This window comes from Lissotriton vulgaris, chromosome 1_2, assembly GCF_964263255.1.
Source record: "Lissotriton vulgaris chromosome 1_2, aLisVul1.2, whole genome shotgun sequence".
In the NCBI taxonomy this organism is placed as follows: domain Eukaryota; kingdom Metazoa; phylum Chordata; class Amphibia; order Caudata; family Salamandridae; genus Lissotriton; species Lissotriton vulgaris.
Window position 1 is genome coordinate 43,451,459 of NC_141686.1, and position 17,369 is coordinate 43,468,827.

The 17,369-nt window shown below is 50.2% G+C and overlaps 1 protein-coding gene across 2 annotated transcripts in view; it reads left to right on the forward strand.

The window, feature by feature from the left end:
* Positions 1–17,369, forward strand: part of IPO8 (importin 8) — a 672,931-nt gene that overhangs the window by 263,054 nt on the left and 392,508 nt on the right. For both annotated transcript variants that reach the window (XM_086952791.1, XM_086952792.1), the window contains one exon: positions 11,704–11,820. In XM_086952791.1, the coding sequence (XP_086808917.1) occupies positions 11,704–11,820 (117 nt within the window). The remainder of the gene's footprint in view (positions 1–11,703; positions 11,821–17,369) is intronic.

Here is a 17,369-nt window from a genome sequence, read left to right on the forward strand (position 1 = left end):
TGCCGGTAGGGATGCCCGGGTTCAAGCCCTGCTCGAAGTGCGATCGACTGATGTCGGTCACGGACCCCCATCGCCGCTACCTGAAGTGCTTAGGCCTCGACCATGACGATCGAACCTGCTCCGACTGCCGGGCCCTGACGTCGAAGGCTAGGCGGGAGCGGTCCCGCAAGCGACTCGAGCTGAGGCAGTCGGCCCGCGCCGTTCCAGGTCCCGGTCCCGGTCCCACGGGAGGTCGAGGGACAGGTCGCAAGGTCGGAGTCATCGAAGCTCCGGGAGTGGACACCGGTCGTCAGGTTCCAAGTCCTCAGGTAAGAGGCATGAGAGGTCGGAGCGACGTCATCGATCCTCCGACCCACCCCGACGCTCGCACGATGCGGCCGGGGGCTCGGGCGACACCGCCCACGCGGCTCCGCGGGAGTCACTTGCGTCGCCGCCTGCCCCACACCTTCGGGTCCCTGGGCACGGCACGGCGCGCCGCCGGAGGAGATCGAGAGGTACTTCATGGCCATGAGGGCCCTCCCTCCTCAGTCGGTTCCCGTGGCGCCTTCGGGCCCAACGGTTCCGTCTGGAGGTCCTAACGGGTCAGGTGCTTCGGCCCCGACGCCGTCGGGTGCTTCGGCCCCGACGCCGCCGGCGACTTCGGTCTCGGCACCGCAGGACCTCACCGGATCCGGCTCCGGATCCGAGGCGTCGCCAGTCGATCTTACGACCTCACCGGCGCCGTCCCCACAGGTGTCGCCCCCGGCGCCCACTGTGGTTGCCGCCCCCAATGTTTCCTGCGATCCGACTCAGGCGCCGGAAGGGCGCCGATTCCGTCGGCCTGTGGAGATTTTTATCTCCACGAGGAGGCCCTGTCTACTAATCCTGGTTTACAGGACACAGGTGACGAGGAAGATTGGGAGGGGTCCGAGGACCCTCTGGCACTGGATTGCCAGTCTCAACAGGACTGGACATATGAGCTTGGGGAGGCCAGTGGTCTTGACACTTCGCCAGACACTGGATTTAGCTCACCTCCAACTGTGGCTTCGGAGGCGGGCTCTACATATAGTGTAGTGTTGACGAAGGCAGCTTAGGCCTTAAACCTTAAGCTTACCGTCGCGGCCGTGAGGACTAACCTCCTCACAGAGGTCCTCAAACCCTAGTCAAGCTCCAGTGAGCCTCTGCTGCCGTTTAATGAGGCTTTGTGTGATGGTCTTGTGGGCACTTGGTCCAAGCCCGCCACTTATCCGCCTGTGGATAGGAACGTGGCCAGACGCTACCGCCGGCTCGGTCGACCCATGCTTTTTGTCCACCCACCCCACCCCCGAGTCTCTGGTCATCCAGGCCTCCAACTCCCAGACCGCATTCCTGTCGGCCCCGCCCGACAGGGAATCTAAGAGATACGAACAGTTCGGGAAGAAGGTTTTCTCGTCTGTTAGCTTAGGGCTGCGGTCTGTGAATACCGCCTGTCTCTTGGGCCGCTACACCCACACTCTGTGGGACACGGTTGCGGAGGTGCTGCCACAATGCCCGGAGGAGGTCCAGGCTAAACTTGGCCAAGCCCTTGCGGAAGGCCGAGATGCAGCACGTTTTTCTATCCGGTGTGGGCTGGATACAATGGACTCACTGGGCAGGGCGATAACAACGAGAGTGGCGGTTCGACGCCACGCCTGGTTGAGGTCCGCCAACTTCTCGGCCGATGTCCAGGCCACACTCCTGGACATGCCGTTTGATGGCCGTCGCCTCTTCGGCGACAAGGCAGACCATGCTCTGGAACATTTTAAGGACTCCAGGGCTACGGCCAAGTCCTTGGGCCTCACGGCTCCACGCCAGCAATCGGGTGCCTTTCGCTCCTTTCGTGGCCACGGAAGGGGCGCCCCCCCACGTACTGCCAGCCACGTGCTGCAGAATGTTCAACAGCGAGGTGCGGACGTGGAAACCGCCGTGGCGGCGGTAGGGGACCACGGCGAGTCCAGTCCACACCTCCCTCAGCAGCACCTGCCTCAAAACCTTCCTAGTCCGAGTTTTCAGGCCCATGTGACGCCTGTGGGAGGCAGGGTTCGCCATCACCTCTCCCACTGGCGCACAGTCACTTCGGACGGGTGGGTGCTGCAGATCGTCCGAAGGGGCTACTCCCTCCCCTTCGAGGCGACCCCTCCAGCCATGCCACCGCGATTCCACCACGAGTCGGATGAATCACTTGCAACTTCTGCAAGAGGAAGTCACGGCCCTCTTGGCCAAGGGGGCCATCGAGCACGTTCCTGGGCCAGAAGTAGGGTGTGGATGTTACTCCCACTACTTCCTGGTACCCAAGAAGGGCAAAGGGGGCCTACGCCCTATCTTGGACCTGCGGAACGTCAACGGCTTCCTCCGGAAGGAGAAGTTCAAGATGCTGACTTTGGCTCAGGTCCTGGCTGCCCTGGACCCGGAAGACTGTATGGTAGCGTTGGGCCTGCAGGACGCTTATTTCCACATCCCCGTCCTGCCGGCCCACCAGCGTTACCTGCGGTTCACGGTAGGCCAAGAGCACTTTCAGTTTACCGTGCTCCCCTTCGGCCTTACCAGCACCCCACGGGTGTTCACAAAGGTGATGGCGGTGGTCGCAGCTCATCTGCGCAGACAAGGGGTGTTTATTTATTTATTTATTTATTTATTTATTGACATTTGTAGAGCACGGCGAATACCCGTGGGCGTCTCGGCGCTAATTAAGGGATGGATGGGTGTCAGTCTTCCCCTACCTCGACGACTGGTTGTTGAAGGCGGGCTTGCCCCAGGTAGTCGTCAACCACCTCCAGACTACGGCCGACCTCCTGCACTTGCTGGGGTCCTCCATCAATGTGCCGAAGTCACACCTGTGTCCCTCTCAGAAGCTCCTCTTCATCGGAGCGGTTCTCGACTCTGTGCAGTTTCGGGTTTACCCGCCCGAACAGCGGGTTCGGGATATACAGGCTCTGATTCCCATCTTCCAGCCGTTATCCCGAGTCTCGGTCAGGTTGACGCTGCGGCTTCTGGGGCTGATGGCCTCCTGCATCCTTCTGGTGCATCACGCCAGGTGGCGGATGCGGGCTCTGCAGTGGGACCTGAAGTTTCAGTGGGCCCAGCATCAGGGCAACCTGTCCGATCATGTCTTGATCTCGGAGGGCATTGCGAAACAACTGTAGTGGTGGCTCACGGACCGCGACTGGGTCAGTGGCAGATCCCTCTCCCTACCCCACCCGGAGCACGTGGTTGTGACGGACGCGTCCCTCCAGGGCTGGGGAGGCCATATGGGAGAGGCGGAGATCAGAGGCCTCTGGTCTCCGGCCGAGTCCCATGTTGGAGCTGCGGGCGATTCGTCTAGCACTGAAGGCATTCCTCCCCTCTGTCCGGGGGAGTGTAGTGCAAGTGTTCACCGACAACACCACCGCCATGTGGTACTGCAACAAACAAGGTGGAGTGGGGTCGTGGACCCTATGCCAGGAGGCTCTGCGCCTATGGCAATGGTTGGAACATCAGGGCGTGACCCTGGTGGTTCAACACCTGGCAGGCTCTCTGAATGCCAGGGCAGACGAACTCAGCCGTCGGTGCATGATAGATCACGAATGGCGTCTGAACTCGGACGTGGCACAAGGTCTCTTTCAGCAATGGGGAGAGCCTTGGTTAGATCTATTCGCCACAGAAGAGAACGCGCAATGTCATCAGTTCTGCGCGTTGGAATTTCCAAGGCGGCACTCGCTCGGAGACGCTTTTCGCCGCGAGTGGAGTTGCGGTCTATTGTACGCCTTTCCTCCTATACCACTTCTGCCCAGAGTGCTGAAGAAGATCAGGCGCGACCGGGCCCAGGTTATCCTTGTGGCTCCGGACTGGGCACGAAGATACTGGTATCCCGAGCTACTCAGCATGTCAGTCGATCCCCCGATTCGTCTGCCTCTTCGGGAGGACCTTCTGTCGCAGCAGCAGGGGACGGTGCTGCACGCGAACCTGTCCAGTCTCCACCTACAAGCTTGGAGATTGAGCGGCAACAGTTGAGGCCATTTGACTTGCCTCCTGAAGTCTGTGATATCATTCTGGCAGCCAGGCGCGTCCCTCCACAAAGTCGGTATACGCCTGCAGGTGGAACAGATTTGTGGCATGGTGCACAGCAAAGGCTGTGGATCCTCTATCTGCACCCCTTTCTGAAGTGCTGCTCTTCCTTCTTTCCCTTGCCCAGCAGGGCTCTGCTCTGGGCACTCTTAAAGGGTACCTTTCTGCTCTTTCCGCCTTCTTAAGGCTACCTGATCAGCCTTCTTTATTCAAGTCCCCCATTGTAAATAGATTTCTGAAGGGCATCACACACATGTTCCCTCCTGTTCCCTTTGTGATGCCCCAGTGGGACTTGAATCTTGTTCTCACTTATCTGATGTGTGCTCCCTTTGAGCCGCTCCATAACTGTCCTCTCCGTCTTCTCACATTGAAGACTGCTTTCCTGGTCGCCATCACCTCTGCCAGGAGGGTGAGTGAGCTCCAGGCTCTTTCTTCTACTCCACCTTTCCTATCTGTTCATCCAGACAAGGTGGTGTTGCGTACACGACCTTCCTTTCTGCCCAAGGTTGTCATGGCCTTCCACATCGGGCAGTCCATTACTTTGCCCACCTTGTTTCCGCCTCCGCATCCCTCGAAAGAGGAAGAGAGGCTCCACCGGCTGGATCCAAAACGTGCGCTCTCTTATTACCTAGATCGCACACGCCAATTCCGGGTGGATGACCAACTCTTTGTTGGTTACGTAGGCGCGAAGAAGGGAAAGGCAGTACACAAGAGGACCATTTCGCGGTGGATCATCTTGTGTATTCAGGCATGTTACTCCATGGCGAAAAAGGAGTCCCCTGCTGGATTGCGGGCTCATTCCTCTCGTGCCACGGCAACAACAACAGCCCTGGGCCGAGGAGTCCCCTTACAGGACATTTGCCAAGCAGCGACGTGGGCCTCGCTGCACACGTTCGCAAGACACTACTGCCTGGACAGTCAAGTCCGGAGGGATGGCTTCTTTGGCCGTTCCGTCCTCCAGGACTTTCTGGTGTGATATTGGTTCGCAGACCCACCACCGGGGTTGGTATTGCTGAGGTATCTATTCTAAGGTAAGGAATCTATCACTAACCTGTCTCTTTCAGATGCACAAGTTACTACTTGTGTAACGATATATCTGTAAGAGACATTAGTTAGTGATAGATTCCTTACCGACCCACCCATCCTCCCCTTTCTGCGAACCGATATCTAGGGTTAAGGTCATCCCCTTTCAGGGCCCTAGTTTCATGGCACCAGTGTTGTTTCTATCATGGCTCTGCATATCTGGCGCGGAAAAGCTGTGTATCAGAACTGACGTCAGCGCGCATGGGCGGCGCCTAAGTACTCTGACGACGTCATTCCGGCGCTAACGACGCCGACGACGGACGCGGAGCCGCAGACGACGCCTACCGACGCGCAGGGGTATTGCTACGCAAAAATTTCCGGATCCAGTCTGACGCCTGGGGATATTCTAAGGTAGGAATCTATCACTAACTAATGTCTCTTACAGATATATCGTTACACAAGTAGTAACTTGTGCTTATCTTGGCGTGTGACTCCCTTGCCCTGACTAGAATGGTGGTTTCTGCCTGGCTTTGGCGTAAGCCTTAGCCAACCAGAAATCTCAGTTCTAACACTTTTGATTTTACTAAGATTATGTGCATAACGTTGTTACCGATAGGGGTTTTCAGCCAGACCTCGTCGATTAGTCTGTGGGTCTGTCATTAACACTTTCTTCCACCTACTCCAGCATGCATCAATGGGCAATATGCCAGCCCACTTCATCCTTTTGCTGACTTTACTATGAGTTCTTGCTTGTGGCCCTTTGTGCTTTTTTGAGACTAAAACACACTTTTTGCCTTTAGCTAATGTTTTTGTTTAATTTGAGGAGAGCCCAGCAGCTTCCCGAAAAATAAAGTTTTGAAAAAATCAAGACACAGCAAGAATTGCCCAAAGGAGGCAGCCAATGCCAGACCTATTGGCTTTGCCAATGCTGATTTGATTGTGTGAATGAAGCAGCTCAAAAACAACTCGCGAATAGGCAAAAGAATATTGGCATCCAATGAGATGTGTCAACGATAGACAGGAGACCAGGACACAGAAGCTGGGGTTCATGCAACGGCTAAGAGATAAACACTTCTCAGTCTGACAAGCCAAGGCAAAGTTAAATTGATACTTGTATAGCGCACAACTCACCCACAAGGGTCTCAAGGCGCTTGTACGAATACCGCTGTGGAACCCATCCTGGCTTTCCCTGTGAGGTGTCCACTCCTGGGCGCCCCCAAAGTGGAGGCCAGGCATCCTTAGCGTTGTGGGGGCCGTTGTGGAGATTAAGCAAGCTATTGCCCAGAGTTGCAGAGTGGGTCTCCATGATTGGAATAGGCACCGAGGCGAGAATGATCAGGTCCGTGGAATTTTGAGCCCAAGACCCGCCGAGGCGGGGAATTGAACCCTGGTCCCGGGCTTGACCTCTGCATCAGGGTCTGCCGCTCTAATCATTGAAAAAACACAGTTGATGGACAGAATGTAGAACAATGTCATACATTCACCCCAGTAGAAGGATCTGGGCCTAAGTCCATCGTTTTTTTGCACTCCACACCACCCTGGGTTAGACACTGGCTATATGCAAATCCGCTCTGACCCTGTGCCTCATGGGAACAGTCTAGTCCGAACAACCAAGCCATGTCTTTCCCAGACCGGAATCAAGCATCCAAGGACCGGTTTCTGGCTATCAGCCTTCATCAGCCTGGATAGCTTGTCTCCAGTGGTGTGGAGAGCCTGGGACTCACGTCTGAGTATACCCAGCACACTCGGGGTGAAAATTGAAAAAAACACAGTTGATGGACAGAATGTAGAACAATGTCATACATTCACCCCAGTACAAGGATCTGGGCCTAAATCCATCGTTTTTTTGCACTCCACACCACCCTGGGTTAGACACTGGCTATATGCAAATCAGCTCTGACCCTGTGCCTCATGGGAACAGTCCAGTCCGAACTACCAAGCCATGTCTTTCCCAGACCGGAATCAAGCATCCAAGGACCGGTTTCTGACTATCAGCCTTCATCAGCCTGGATAGCTTGTCTCCAGTGGTGTGGAGAGCCTGGGACTCACGTCGGAGTATACCCAGCACACTTGGGGTGAAAATTGCAAAAAACACAGTTGATGGACAGAATGTAGAACAATGTCATACATTCACCCCAGTACAAGGATCTGGGCCTAAATCCATCGTTTTTTTGCACTCCACACCACCCTGGATAAGACACTGGCTATATGCAAATCAGCTCTGACCCTGGGCCTCATGGGAACAGTCCAGTCCGAACTACCATGGGTGGTGTGGAGTGCAAACACAGCCACATCCAAAGAGTCTGAGGCACTGATACTGCAGAAACTGAATGAGGAACTTGAAGCTAGGCAGAAGCTTCTCTTAAGCTAATCTTGTCAATGCAAAGATATCAGAAAAACTACTTTTGCCGAAGCCCTCAGAGACACTCCATTGCAAGCAAAGGCTTGCCTTTGAAGAAGAGCCCTCCTCAGAAATCCCTTCCGACCTGGTGATGAAGAGGCACGAGCCTTCCACCACTGCCTCTTCCACCAAGACGTTTACAAACACCACCTACTCTACCTCCACCAGAGTCACATGAGGGGTCTCAACATACCTTTTCTGACCCAATTGACTCATATGACCATCCCATAGACACAGGGCCAGGTGATGACCCCTGGGAGGACTACAATGTTGACAACCCTCGGAGATCTGATTTGGACTACTGTTCGGCTAGGTCAGCCCCAGGAAATTACACAACAGCCTACCATGAGAACATCAATATCAATCAATCAATCAATCAGTGACACTTATAAAGCGCGCTACATACCCGTGGGGTCTCAAGGCGCTGGGGGGGGGGGAGCCGCTACTGCTCGAACAGCCAGGTCTTCAGCTTCTTCCTGAAGGAGAGGTGGTCTTGGGTCAGGCGCAGGTCGGTCGGGAGGGAGTTCCAGGTCTTGGCGGCCAGGTGGGAGAAGGACCTTCCTCCTGTAGTCGCTCTTCGGATGCGGGGGACGGCGGCGAGGGCGTGGTTGGCTGATCGGAGGTGGCGGTTGGGAGCGTAGAAGTTGACTCGGCTGTTGAGGTAGCTCGGGCCTTGGTCGTGTAGGGCTTTGTGTGCGTGGGTGAGGAGGCGGAAGGTGATTCTTTTGTTGACGGGGAGCCAGTGAAGGTCTCGCAGATGTCCGGAGATGTGGCTGGTTCGTGGGATGTCGAGGATGAGTCTGGCTGAGGCGTTCTGGATCCGCTGGAGTCTCTTCTGGAGCTTGGCGGTGGTCCCGGCGTAGAGGGCGTTGCCGTAGTCCAGTCGGCTGGTGACGAGGGCCTGGGTGACGGTCTTCCTGGTCTCGGTGGGGATCCACCAGAAGATCTTCCGTAGCATGCGTAGGATGTTGAAGCATGCCGAGGAGACGTTGTTGACTTGCCTGGTCATGGAGAGGGAGGAGTCCAGGATGAAGCCCAGGTTGCGTGCATGGTCTGTCGGTTTGGGTGCGGTGCCCAGGGCGGGAGGCCACCAGGAGTCGTCCCAGGCGGAGGGAGAGGAGCCCAGGATGAGGACCTCCGTCTTGTCCGAGTTCAGTTTCAGGCGGCTGGTCGTCATCCACTCGGCTACCTCTTTCATCCCTTCGTGCAGGTTGGCTCTGGCGGCGGCGGGGTCGTTGGTCAGGGAGAGGATCAGCTGGGTGTCGTCGGCGTAGGAGATTATGCTGAGGTTGTGTTTGCGTACGATGGCCGCGAGGGGGCTCATGTAGACGTTGAAGAGGGTGGGGCTCAGAGATGATCCTTGGGGGACGCCGCAGATGACTTCGGTGGCCTCTGACTTGTACGGTGGTAGGCGGACTCTCTGTGTTCTCCCGTCGAGGAAGGAGGTGATCCACTCCAGCGCCTTGTCCTGGATTCCGACGTTGCTGAGGCGCCGTACTAGGGTGCGGTGGCAGACCGTGTCGAATGCCGCGGAGAGGTCTAGGAGGATGAGGGCCGCTGTTTCTCCATTGTCCATCAGGGCTCGGATGTCGTCGGTGGCGGCGATGAGGGCGGTCTCGGTGCTGTGGTTGGCTCGGAAGCCGGACTGTGAGGGGTCGAGGGATCCGTTCGTCTCGAGGAAAGCGGCCATCTGCTTGTTGACGGTCTTCTCGATGACTTTGGCTGGAAACGGGAGGAGCGAGATGGGGCGGTAATTCTTGAGGTCGGTGGGGTCCGCTGTTGGTTTCTTGAGTAGGGCGCTGAGTTCGGCGTGTTTCCAGCTCTCGGGGAAGATGGTGGTGTCGAGGGATGTGTTGATGATGTCTCGCAGGTGGGGTGCGATGACAGCGTCGGCTTTGTTGAAGACGTGGTGAGGGCAGGGGTCGGTCGGTGATCCGGAGTGGATGGAATATGATCGCTAGACACCAAAAAGTAGACATGCATGTTCTATAGGAAGATAAGGATATCCTTTTGAAGACTGTTTTCAGGTCTAAACCCACATAATTTAATGTCCGGCTTAAATCGGCCTCAGATAAATTTAAGGAGCCAGTAAAAGATAAGGTATTGACAGGGCAGCAAAAAAAACAAGCCCTCACCCAGTGCCCACCTCCTTCCTCCCCACCTACATCAGGGGTTAGGTCCTCTGACTACTTGGTAGTTCCTATCGCTTGCAAGAGAACCTTAAAGTCACATGCAGTGTCTCTCTGCATGATAGCGAGAGTAAAAGACTTGATGCTGTGGGCAAAAGAAAAGTAATAGAGGCAGCCATTCACTGGTGCTTAGCCAATTCACTTGAACACCTCTTCAGGTATGATAGATCTCAGTGGGAGGAGATGAAGGAACTCATCAAACACTTTCCAGACAAGTACAGAGAAAGGGAAGAGGACATAGCGTCCGAAGGCAAGGTCATCTTGAACTCTAACATTCATTGTGTGCTTGATGCTGTGGACACAGCCTTCATGGCCATTAACACCAACGTCCTTCTCAGATAACGTGCCTGGCTTTGCATCTCCAAGTTCAAACCTGAAGTCCAGCACCATATCCTCTATTTCCCATTAGTGAGGAGCATCTCTTAGGCTCCCAGGTTGACAAGATGCTAGAAAAAATAAATTAAAATGACATGAAGATTGCTAAGTGCATGGGTGCCCTGCAAACTCTAGTTGCAATAAACACTTTTCGTAAACAACAATCCAGGATAGGAGCCAAGTCTATAAATATGCCCAGATCATCCGCACCCTTATCAAAGACAGCAGCAGATCTTCCACCAGCATGCCTGCAGGAGTTATACTGTGGGTGCTTACAGAGGAAACTATAGTAAAAGTTAGCCGTGGCATCCACCAGGGCCCAGCTGTATTGAGAACATGTTCCTGGCATCATTTTCAGTCAGTACACTTGATTGAGTGCCTATGCATTGTATGCTTGTCCGCTACGGTGTGTGCAGCATACATACAGTCGGTTTATTTTGCTAGAATGGGTTTACAATAAGCGCAGTATGGTCCCTGGAAAGCATGTGATGCTAACTACATCACACACAAGGGATTACGAGGCAGTGACCGTTTCAGCCAGCTATTGCCCTGGAGCGGTGTGTCAGAGCACAGAGCAAGTCTGACTGCAAGCCTCATGACTTACTAGGAGTTGAGTGTGTGCAATATTGAAAGGAAGCGAGCTGGGGCACATCATTTATCTAGAAACGGGGTGTATGTGGGTAATGTTCTATGCTGTATTCTTGCAGAGGTACTGGGATACATACTGGCATAGAACCACTAAAGTGTAAGAAGATGTCGTTTCTGTAAGCAAGGCTAGGGGTGAAAAGGTGCAGACTGCCAAATAGGCTTTAGGTGAGGGATAGAGGTGCTATGTTATAGACTTGGTAGAGCTACTAGGGTGTTGATAGGCATTGGGAATGTTACTGTGGTATAGGCAGATGTAAAATACTAAGTACATTACAGTATAGGCAAGGTTTAAAATGATTAGTATATAAGCAAGATTAGAGATTCAAGGTTGCAGACTGAGGAGATGATAAATAAAAAGAAAATGACCTAGTTCAGAGAGTTGGAGAAGAAATTGGTACGGTAAATAACCTAGTTCACAGTGATAAAGCAGAAACTGGTGGGGGCTTAGGAGCAGGGATCTTAGGAAAAAAGCAGTAATAAGTTCCTTGAAAAGGGTTTTTATAGTAGGTTTTCTTGGATCTGATTTTATCTGTATTCGCCTATGGTAACCACACTGTAGGGAATTACAGTACCAAGAGAGACCTACTAATACTCAATCACAAAGCACTTAGGGCAAGTGGTCTTTATTAATTGTGGGACATCATATAATCGAAAGGGGCTTTATTCATTATGGCTGTATGTAGGCAATTCTAGGAATAAGTAAAGTTGTACATGCATTATAAATCTGAGATGTTTTCTCCTCATTAACATTCGTAATCTTAGATATTTGCAAACATTATTGTAATGGGCACCAAGTGTGAAACCTTTATAATATTGTATTCAGACCTGCAATATAACACTCGTGTATGTAATATTGATAAGTCCTTCTCAGCAACACTTGCTTCCACTTGTCTTTGAAGGCAGGCTCACTGCACGCTGGCAATATGCTGTACTAAAAGATAGACCATGTCATTACATTGCTTTATTGGTGCATGCATCATGTGGATATTTTTGCATGCATTTAGAGTTTGATTTTGTTTCTCCTAGGTATTACCAAAGATGATGGCATTTTGTTACCAAGTACTCACAGAACCTTCCATTGATCCAAGGAAGAAGGATGGAGCTCTTCATGTGATGGGTTCACTTGCTGATATATTACTAAAGGTGTGGTAATGGTTTCTGGAAGTAGTTCTTTCCCCTCTTGTGTTGACTTACTCATGATCTTATTCTTTAAAGTTATTCTGCATTTTTAGGGATTTTCTTCAAGGCCACGTTAAATTAATGTGTAGTTTGATTTTGGAAGAGATCTGGTGGGCACACAGAAAATGGGAACCTAAAATATTATTTTAATTGTCTTATCGCCCACCCGGCAGCCCAGGAAATTTTGTTAACTCATTGCTTGAGTACACTACTTCCTCCTGCATCTCGTTCCCTAATTTCATCGTGCTAGGTGATTTAAATTTACATTTTGAGGACAACACAGACAAAACGGCTGTGGACCTCACCTCACAATTAAAAGCACTCGATATTCATTTAATCAACTCAGAGGCTACGCACATCAAAGGTCATCTTTTGGACCCTCTCTTCACCAATCTCCCCAAAACTGAGGTTCGACCTGCGATCCCTCTCCCCTGGACTGACCATTTTCTCCTCCCATTTATCTGGCAAATTCAAGTAAAAAAGGCCCACACACCAATTCCCAGAGAATACGATAGAATATGGTCTAAAATATCATTTGAGCAATGGACTCAGGAGCTAATTCGCTCCGCTCCCCTGCCACTCCCTGACCCGGTTAATGCAGATAAAAACTTTACCACCTGGCTCACGTCCACTCTGGACATTATCGCCCCGAAACAAGATCTAAAAAAGAAAAATAACTCCTTTAAGTCGCCTTGGTTCTCACAAGAACTCAGGAACCTACGAAAAATTTGTAAAATCCACGAGAGAAAGTGGAGAAAAAACTGGGACCCCCTTATCAAGGAAGAGTATAGAACTGCAATGAGGATCTATAAAGCAGCACGGAAAGCAGCCCAAGCCTCATTCTTTGACAAAAAAATCAAAGCTGCATCTAGCTCATCCCGAGAGACTTACAAAATAGTCAAAGAACTTTGCAAAATACCCACCCCCCCCTCCTTTCAACAACCCTCAGTTGCCAGATGCAACCAAATAGCGGGCTTCTTCCAAAGCAAGATTACCAACATTCTGCAGTCACTCCCGCCCAAATCAGACAGCAATCCCCCTGCTGCCCCCCTCCCCCCCTACCCCAAGACCCACCCTCGACAGCTTTAACCAACTGTCTAACAATGACTTTCTGAAAGCCCTATCAGACCTGAAAAGCGGCTCCCCCAACGACCCTGCTCCTATTCGAATCTTAAAACAAGTCGGACCTACCATATCCCACCTGGCCACTAACCTTATTAATACCTCGCTGGGCCAAGGAGTGGTTCCCCCCAGCTGGAAGCATGCCATGGTCAAGGCATTACAGAAAAAATCAGGACATGACCCATCAGACCTATCCAACCTTCGACCGATCTCTCTCCTGCCTGGCTTGAGCAAAATCGCAGAGAAGGCAGTTAACCAGCAATTGTCAGCCTTCCTCGAATCCAATAATCTTCTTCGACCCTCACAAACAGGCTTCCGACCAGGCCAGGGGACCGAAACAGCCCTCCTGAAAGTGGTAGAGGAGGCTAGATGCATCTTGGATTCAGGGGGATCGGTCTTACTGATCCTCCTGGATCTAAGCGTTGCATTTGATACGGTGGACCACAAGATCCTAATACAGCGACTATCTGAACTAGGAGTGAGAAACACGGCACTAGGTTGGCTCTCCTCCTTCTAAAAAAACCGTACCTTCCAGGTTTGTGAAGGGAACGTCCGATCAGATATCCTTTCCCTCCAGTGCTGGGTCCCCCAGGGCTCTTCACTGAGCCCTACACTGTTTAATACATACATGGCCCCCCTGGAGGATGTGGTCTCCCCATTTGGGATAAAAGCTGTCACCTACGCTGACGACACCCAAATGATCGTATCATTTTCACTCGAGGAAGAAAAAATCAAAAACCTTCATGACTGCCTAGAAGGTATACATGCCTGGATGTCTAACTCAAGGCTCAAGCTCAATGGGTCAAAAACCGAGCTTATGCTCTTGGGACACCAACCACCATCCCTCCCCACTGCTATGTGGCCTTCATGCCTAGGACCCATCCCCCAGCCTAAAACTGAAATCAAAAGTCTAGGCTTCTGGCTGGAACAGAATCTTTCCATGACAACACAGGCCAAAAAAACAGCCGGCACCTGTGTTGGTCTACTTCGATCTACCAGGAAGATTCTCCCACTACTTCCCGCAACCTCCCAGAAAATGCTTATGCAAGGTCTAATATTATCTAGATTGGACTATTGCAATGCCCTTTTTTTGGGTGCCTCTGAAGCCACGCTCAATGTCCTGCAGCGAACACAAAATGCCGCTGCAAGGATACTCACTGGCACCCCCCGTAGAGTTTCAGCCAAACCTGCTCTTAAGACATTGCACTGGTTGCCGATACGCGAAAGGGTCAAATTCAAGTCCCTTTGTACCACTCATAGAGCTATGCAAAACCAAGGACCCCCAATGCTGAAATCTATGCTCTACCCATACACCCCGAACAGACCCTTACGGTCAGCGCAAGGCAACCTGGCCAAGGTCCACCGAACTAAAAGAGCTCGTACTGGTGGACGCCATTTCTCGGTGGTCGCCGCAACCCTCTGGAACTCTCTCCCAATCCAACTCCGGTCTGAACCTAATCATATGAAATTCCGAAAGCTTCTCAAAACTCACCTTTTCCCACAATACCTTTTCTCTTCCCCTTCAGTCTCTACCCTCAGTTGTTGGTCTACAATCACAGCGCTGGGACGCTTCCGGGCAGCCATGCGCTATACAAATCCCAAATTCATTCATTCATTCATTCAAAATCCATCAATTAAATCGCACCTAAGTGGAGTCAGCAGATTCATACATATTTCAGATGAGGTGCCTCATTATTTGAACATACTGTGAAACTTGCATAAACACGTTATTGGATTATATGAACATATTGTAACACATTCCTTTCTTCCTTTCACTGCACACAAGTGATGGAATTTGATGCAAAGTTTTCTGCACCCTCCGCGATAAATTAACGCAAATGTTGAACTTAACTTACCTCAGTTTTATACAACAGGGTGCACAAATACATTTTTTTTTGTCTTGGATGTAGGGATCTCTTACTACTACCATTTCTTCCTGACTGCTTTATTAAGGCAAATGTGTGATGAAGTCCATTCTTCACTGTGTTGGTTTTATGTGCAACATCTCCAGAATAAAAGTTAATTCCTTACGAGTTGAAGATATGTACGGCCCTGAGCATGCTCAAAGCCACTGCTGTCAGTACCCCAACTGACAGATAAGCTTCAGAAATCTAAAATTAGTGATCCACTGGGGAGAATAAAAAGTGTGTGTGTGTGTGTGTGTGTGTATATATATATATATATATATCAGGATTGCTGCTTCAACACCACCTTCTGTCTCCTTCGGTAAGCAGACACGGACCCAGAGTTAGTGCAAAACTTCAAGTTTATTCCTTTCATATAGTGCTAATACCCACAAATGTTACGTTATAAAAAGTGAAAAAACCCTATTCCCATGAATGAAAGTGCATAACGTGAAAAACATAAATTGTTTAAAAATCAAAAATGTTCTTTGATTTGGAGAAGGGACAGCTCTAAAAAGTCTTTCGAAGGATTGTTATATGGGCAAGAGCGAAGAAAATATACTATTAATGTTTCTTCTAAAAAGGTATAGATACATATCAGTAATTCATTGTTAGAAGGATACAAGGCCTAGAGAAGGATTTGCGAGTTCGAGACCAAAGGTGGATTTTTAAAATTCATAAACATGTATGTAGGTCCTCTGTGTTATTCAGGCCTCCAGGGCTTTTACTGTTAAAGTTTAGTATATAGCGTGTCTCTAATTTCCTCATTGCCTGCTCCCTGCCGCCACCCTTTTTGGTCTTGGGGATAGTGTCAATATCGTAATACGAGAGGTCATGTAAATTGCTTTCTTGAACCTCGTGAAAATATCGCGCGAAGGGGTAGGTCGGGTCACTGTTTTTAATGGCCCGAATGTGTTGCAACACTTTTATTTGCTGGCAGTTTTGTGCTGCCCACATATTGAAGAGACTGTTCAATATGTGGGACTCTGAAGCAGACAGCAGCGTCTAGCAATGACTCTACAGCACTACCGGCTTCCACGGAACAAACAAGAAAGCGAGTAACGCCCCGTTCAGCAAAGGCTTGGCGTTTGGTACGCCCAGAAACAGCGTGCAACGTCGACAATATCCAACAGACAAGAGGTGGCGTCCCACACCTTGATAAGCCAGGCGCTCCGCGCCTCACTGAAAATCAAGAACTTTAGCGACAGTCAACTTTTAAAAAACGAAATCTACAATCCAATTGAAAACGCTCTGCCTGGAAATCACAATACAAGGAGTCCCCCAAGAAATCGGTTACACGATCAAGAAAAATGTTACACTGAGAAAAAAGGTACCCAGCCCCGAAGCCCTGAAGAAGAGCCTGAACAAGTAGAGAGACAGGCTCAGAAACGCGTCGGCTTACAGGCTTATTAACACCCATTCGTCTTAAATCCAAATGTCTTTTTGTTGCGCATAAGGCTTTGTTTTATATAATCAAAATTGAATGTTTATTGCAACTTTGCCCTTTGCGCGATTAGGCCAAAACATAGAAAAACAAGTGCATTCTAGTGGCCTGATATAGAAAAAGTGGACAGGGTACTCTCACAAACAAGTAATTTATCTGTTGAATGTCTTCTGTTTAGAATTGTATAAATGTTTAATTTTTTGGTTTTCAAAGTAATGTATGTCTGTAGTCATTTGTAAATACATGTGTCTTTGTGCAGGACAGTGAGTAATTCTTCGGACTGTCAGAATTTTGTAAAAATTGTTGCAAATTTCTTTTTTCATCTACTCAAAATAAAAAATATACATCTAAGGATTAAATACCTTAGTGTATGATTCTGCTCTAAATAAAAAAGATAGCAGAATAAAAAACTAGTGACCGGGTCCTTCTTTTCTTTCTAATTGAATATTGTCCTACCCAGCCACATTATTGGACAACACCCCCCCCTGTAAAAGAGACACATATTGAAGAGGGCAGGTACACTCTAAGACGTAAATCGCGTATTCAGTTTTGCAATGCAGAGGTTTAGAGATCATGATTTCTTTTTTACTAAAATCCATACAGTAGCTCTTTTTGTTTATCCCATGTTGACACCACTTGCATGACCTACAGGCAATGAACCCATTAGATGTTGCTAGCCAATTTTTTGATGGTGATGTTTCCGGATTACTCGAAACCAAGTCCCCATACATTGAAGGTGCTCTCCTAAATGTTATGCTAGGTCTAATTGGCATCTCAGCACCTATTACTGGGTCACTTCTCACTAGCGCCCAGTTTCTGTTAATGATTTTGGTGATGTTTTTCTCCTGAGCACTGTATGGAATAATTAGTCTTACAGGGTCAGGATTACCAACTGTCATATCATTAGGTTCTCTGATTTTTTTAGGGACAAGTAGGGTATTTCTGTCTAGCTTCTGGGTTTTATCAATAGCTGTTTGTATTATTTTAAGAGGGTATCCTCTTGCGAGGAACCTCTCTTTGCAGCCAAGAAGGGCCTCTGCTAG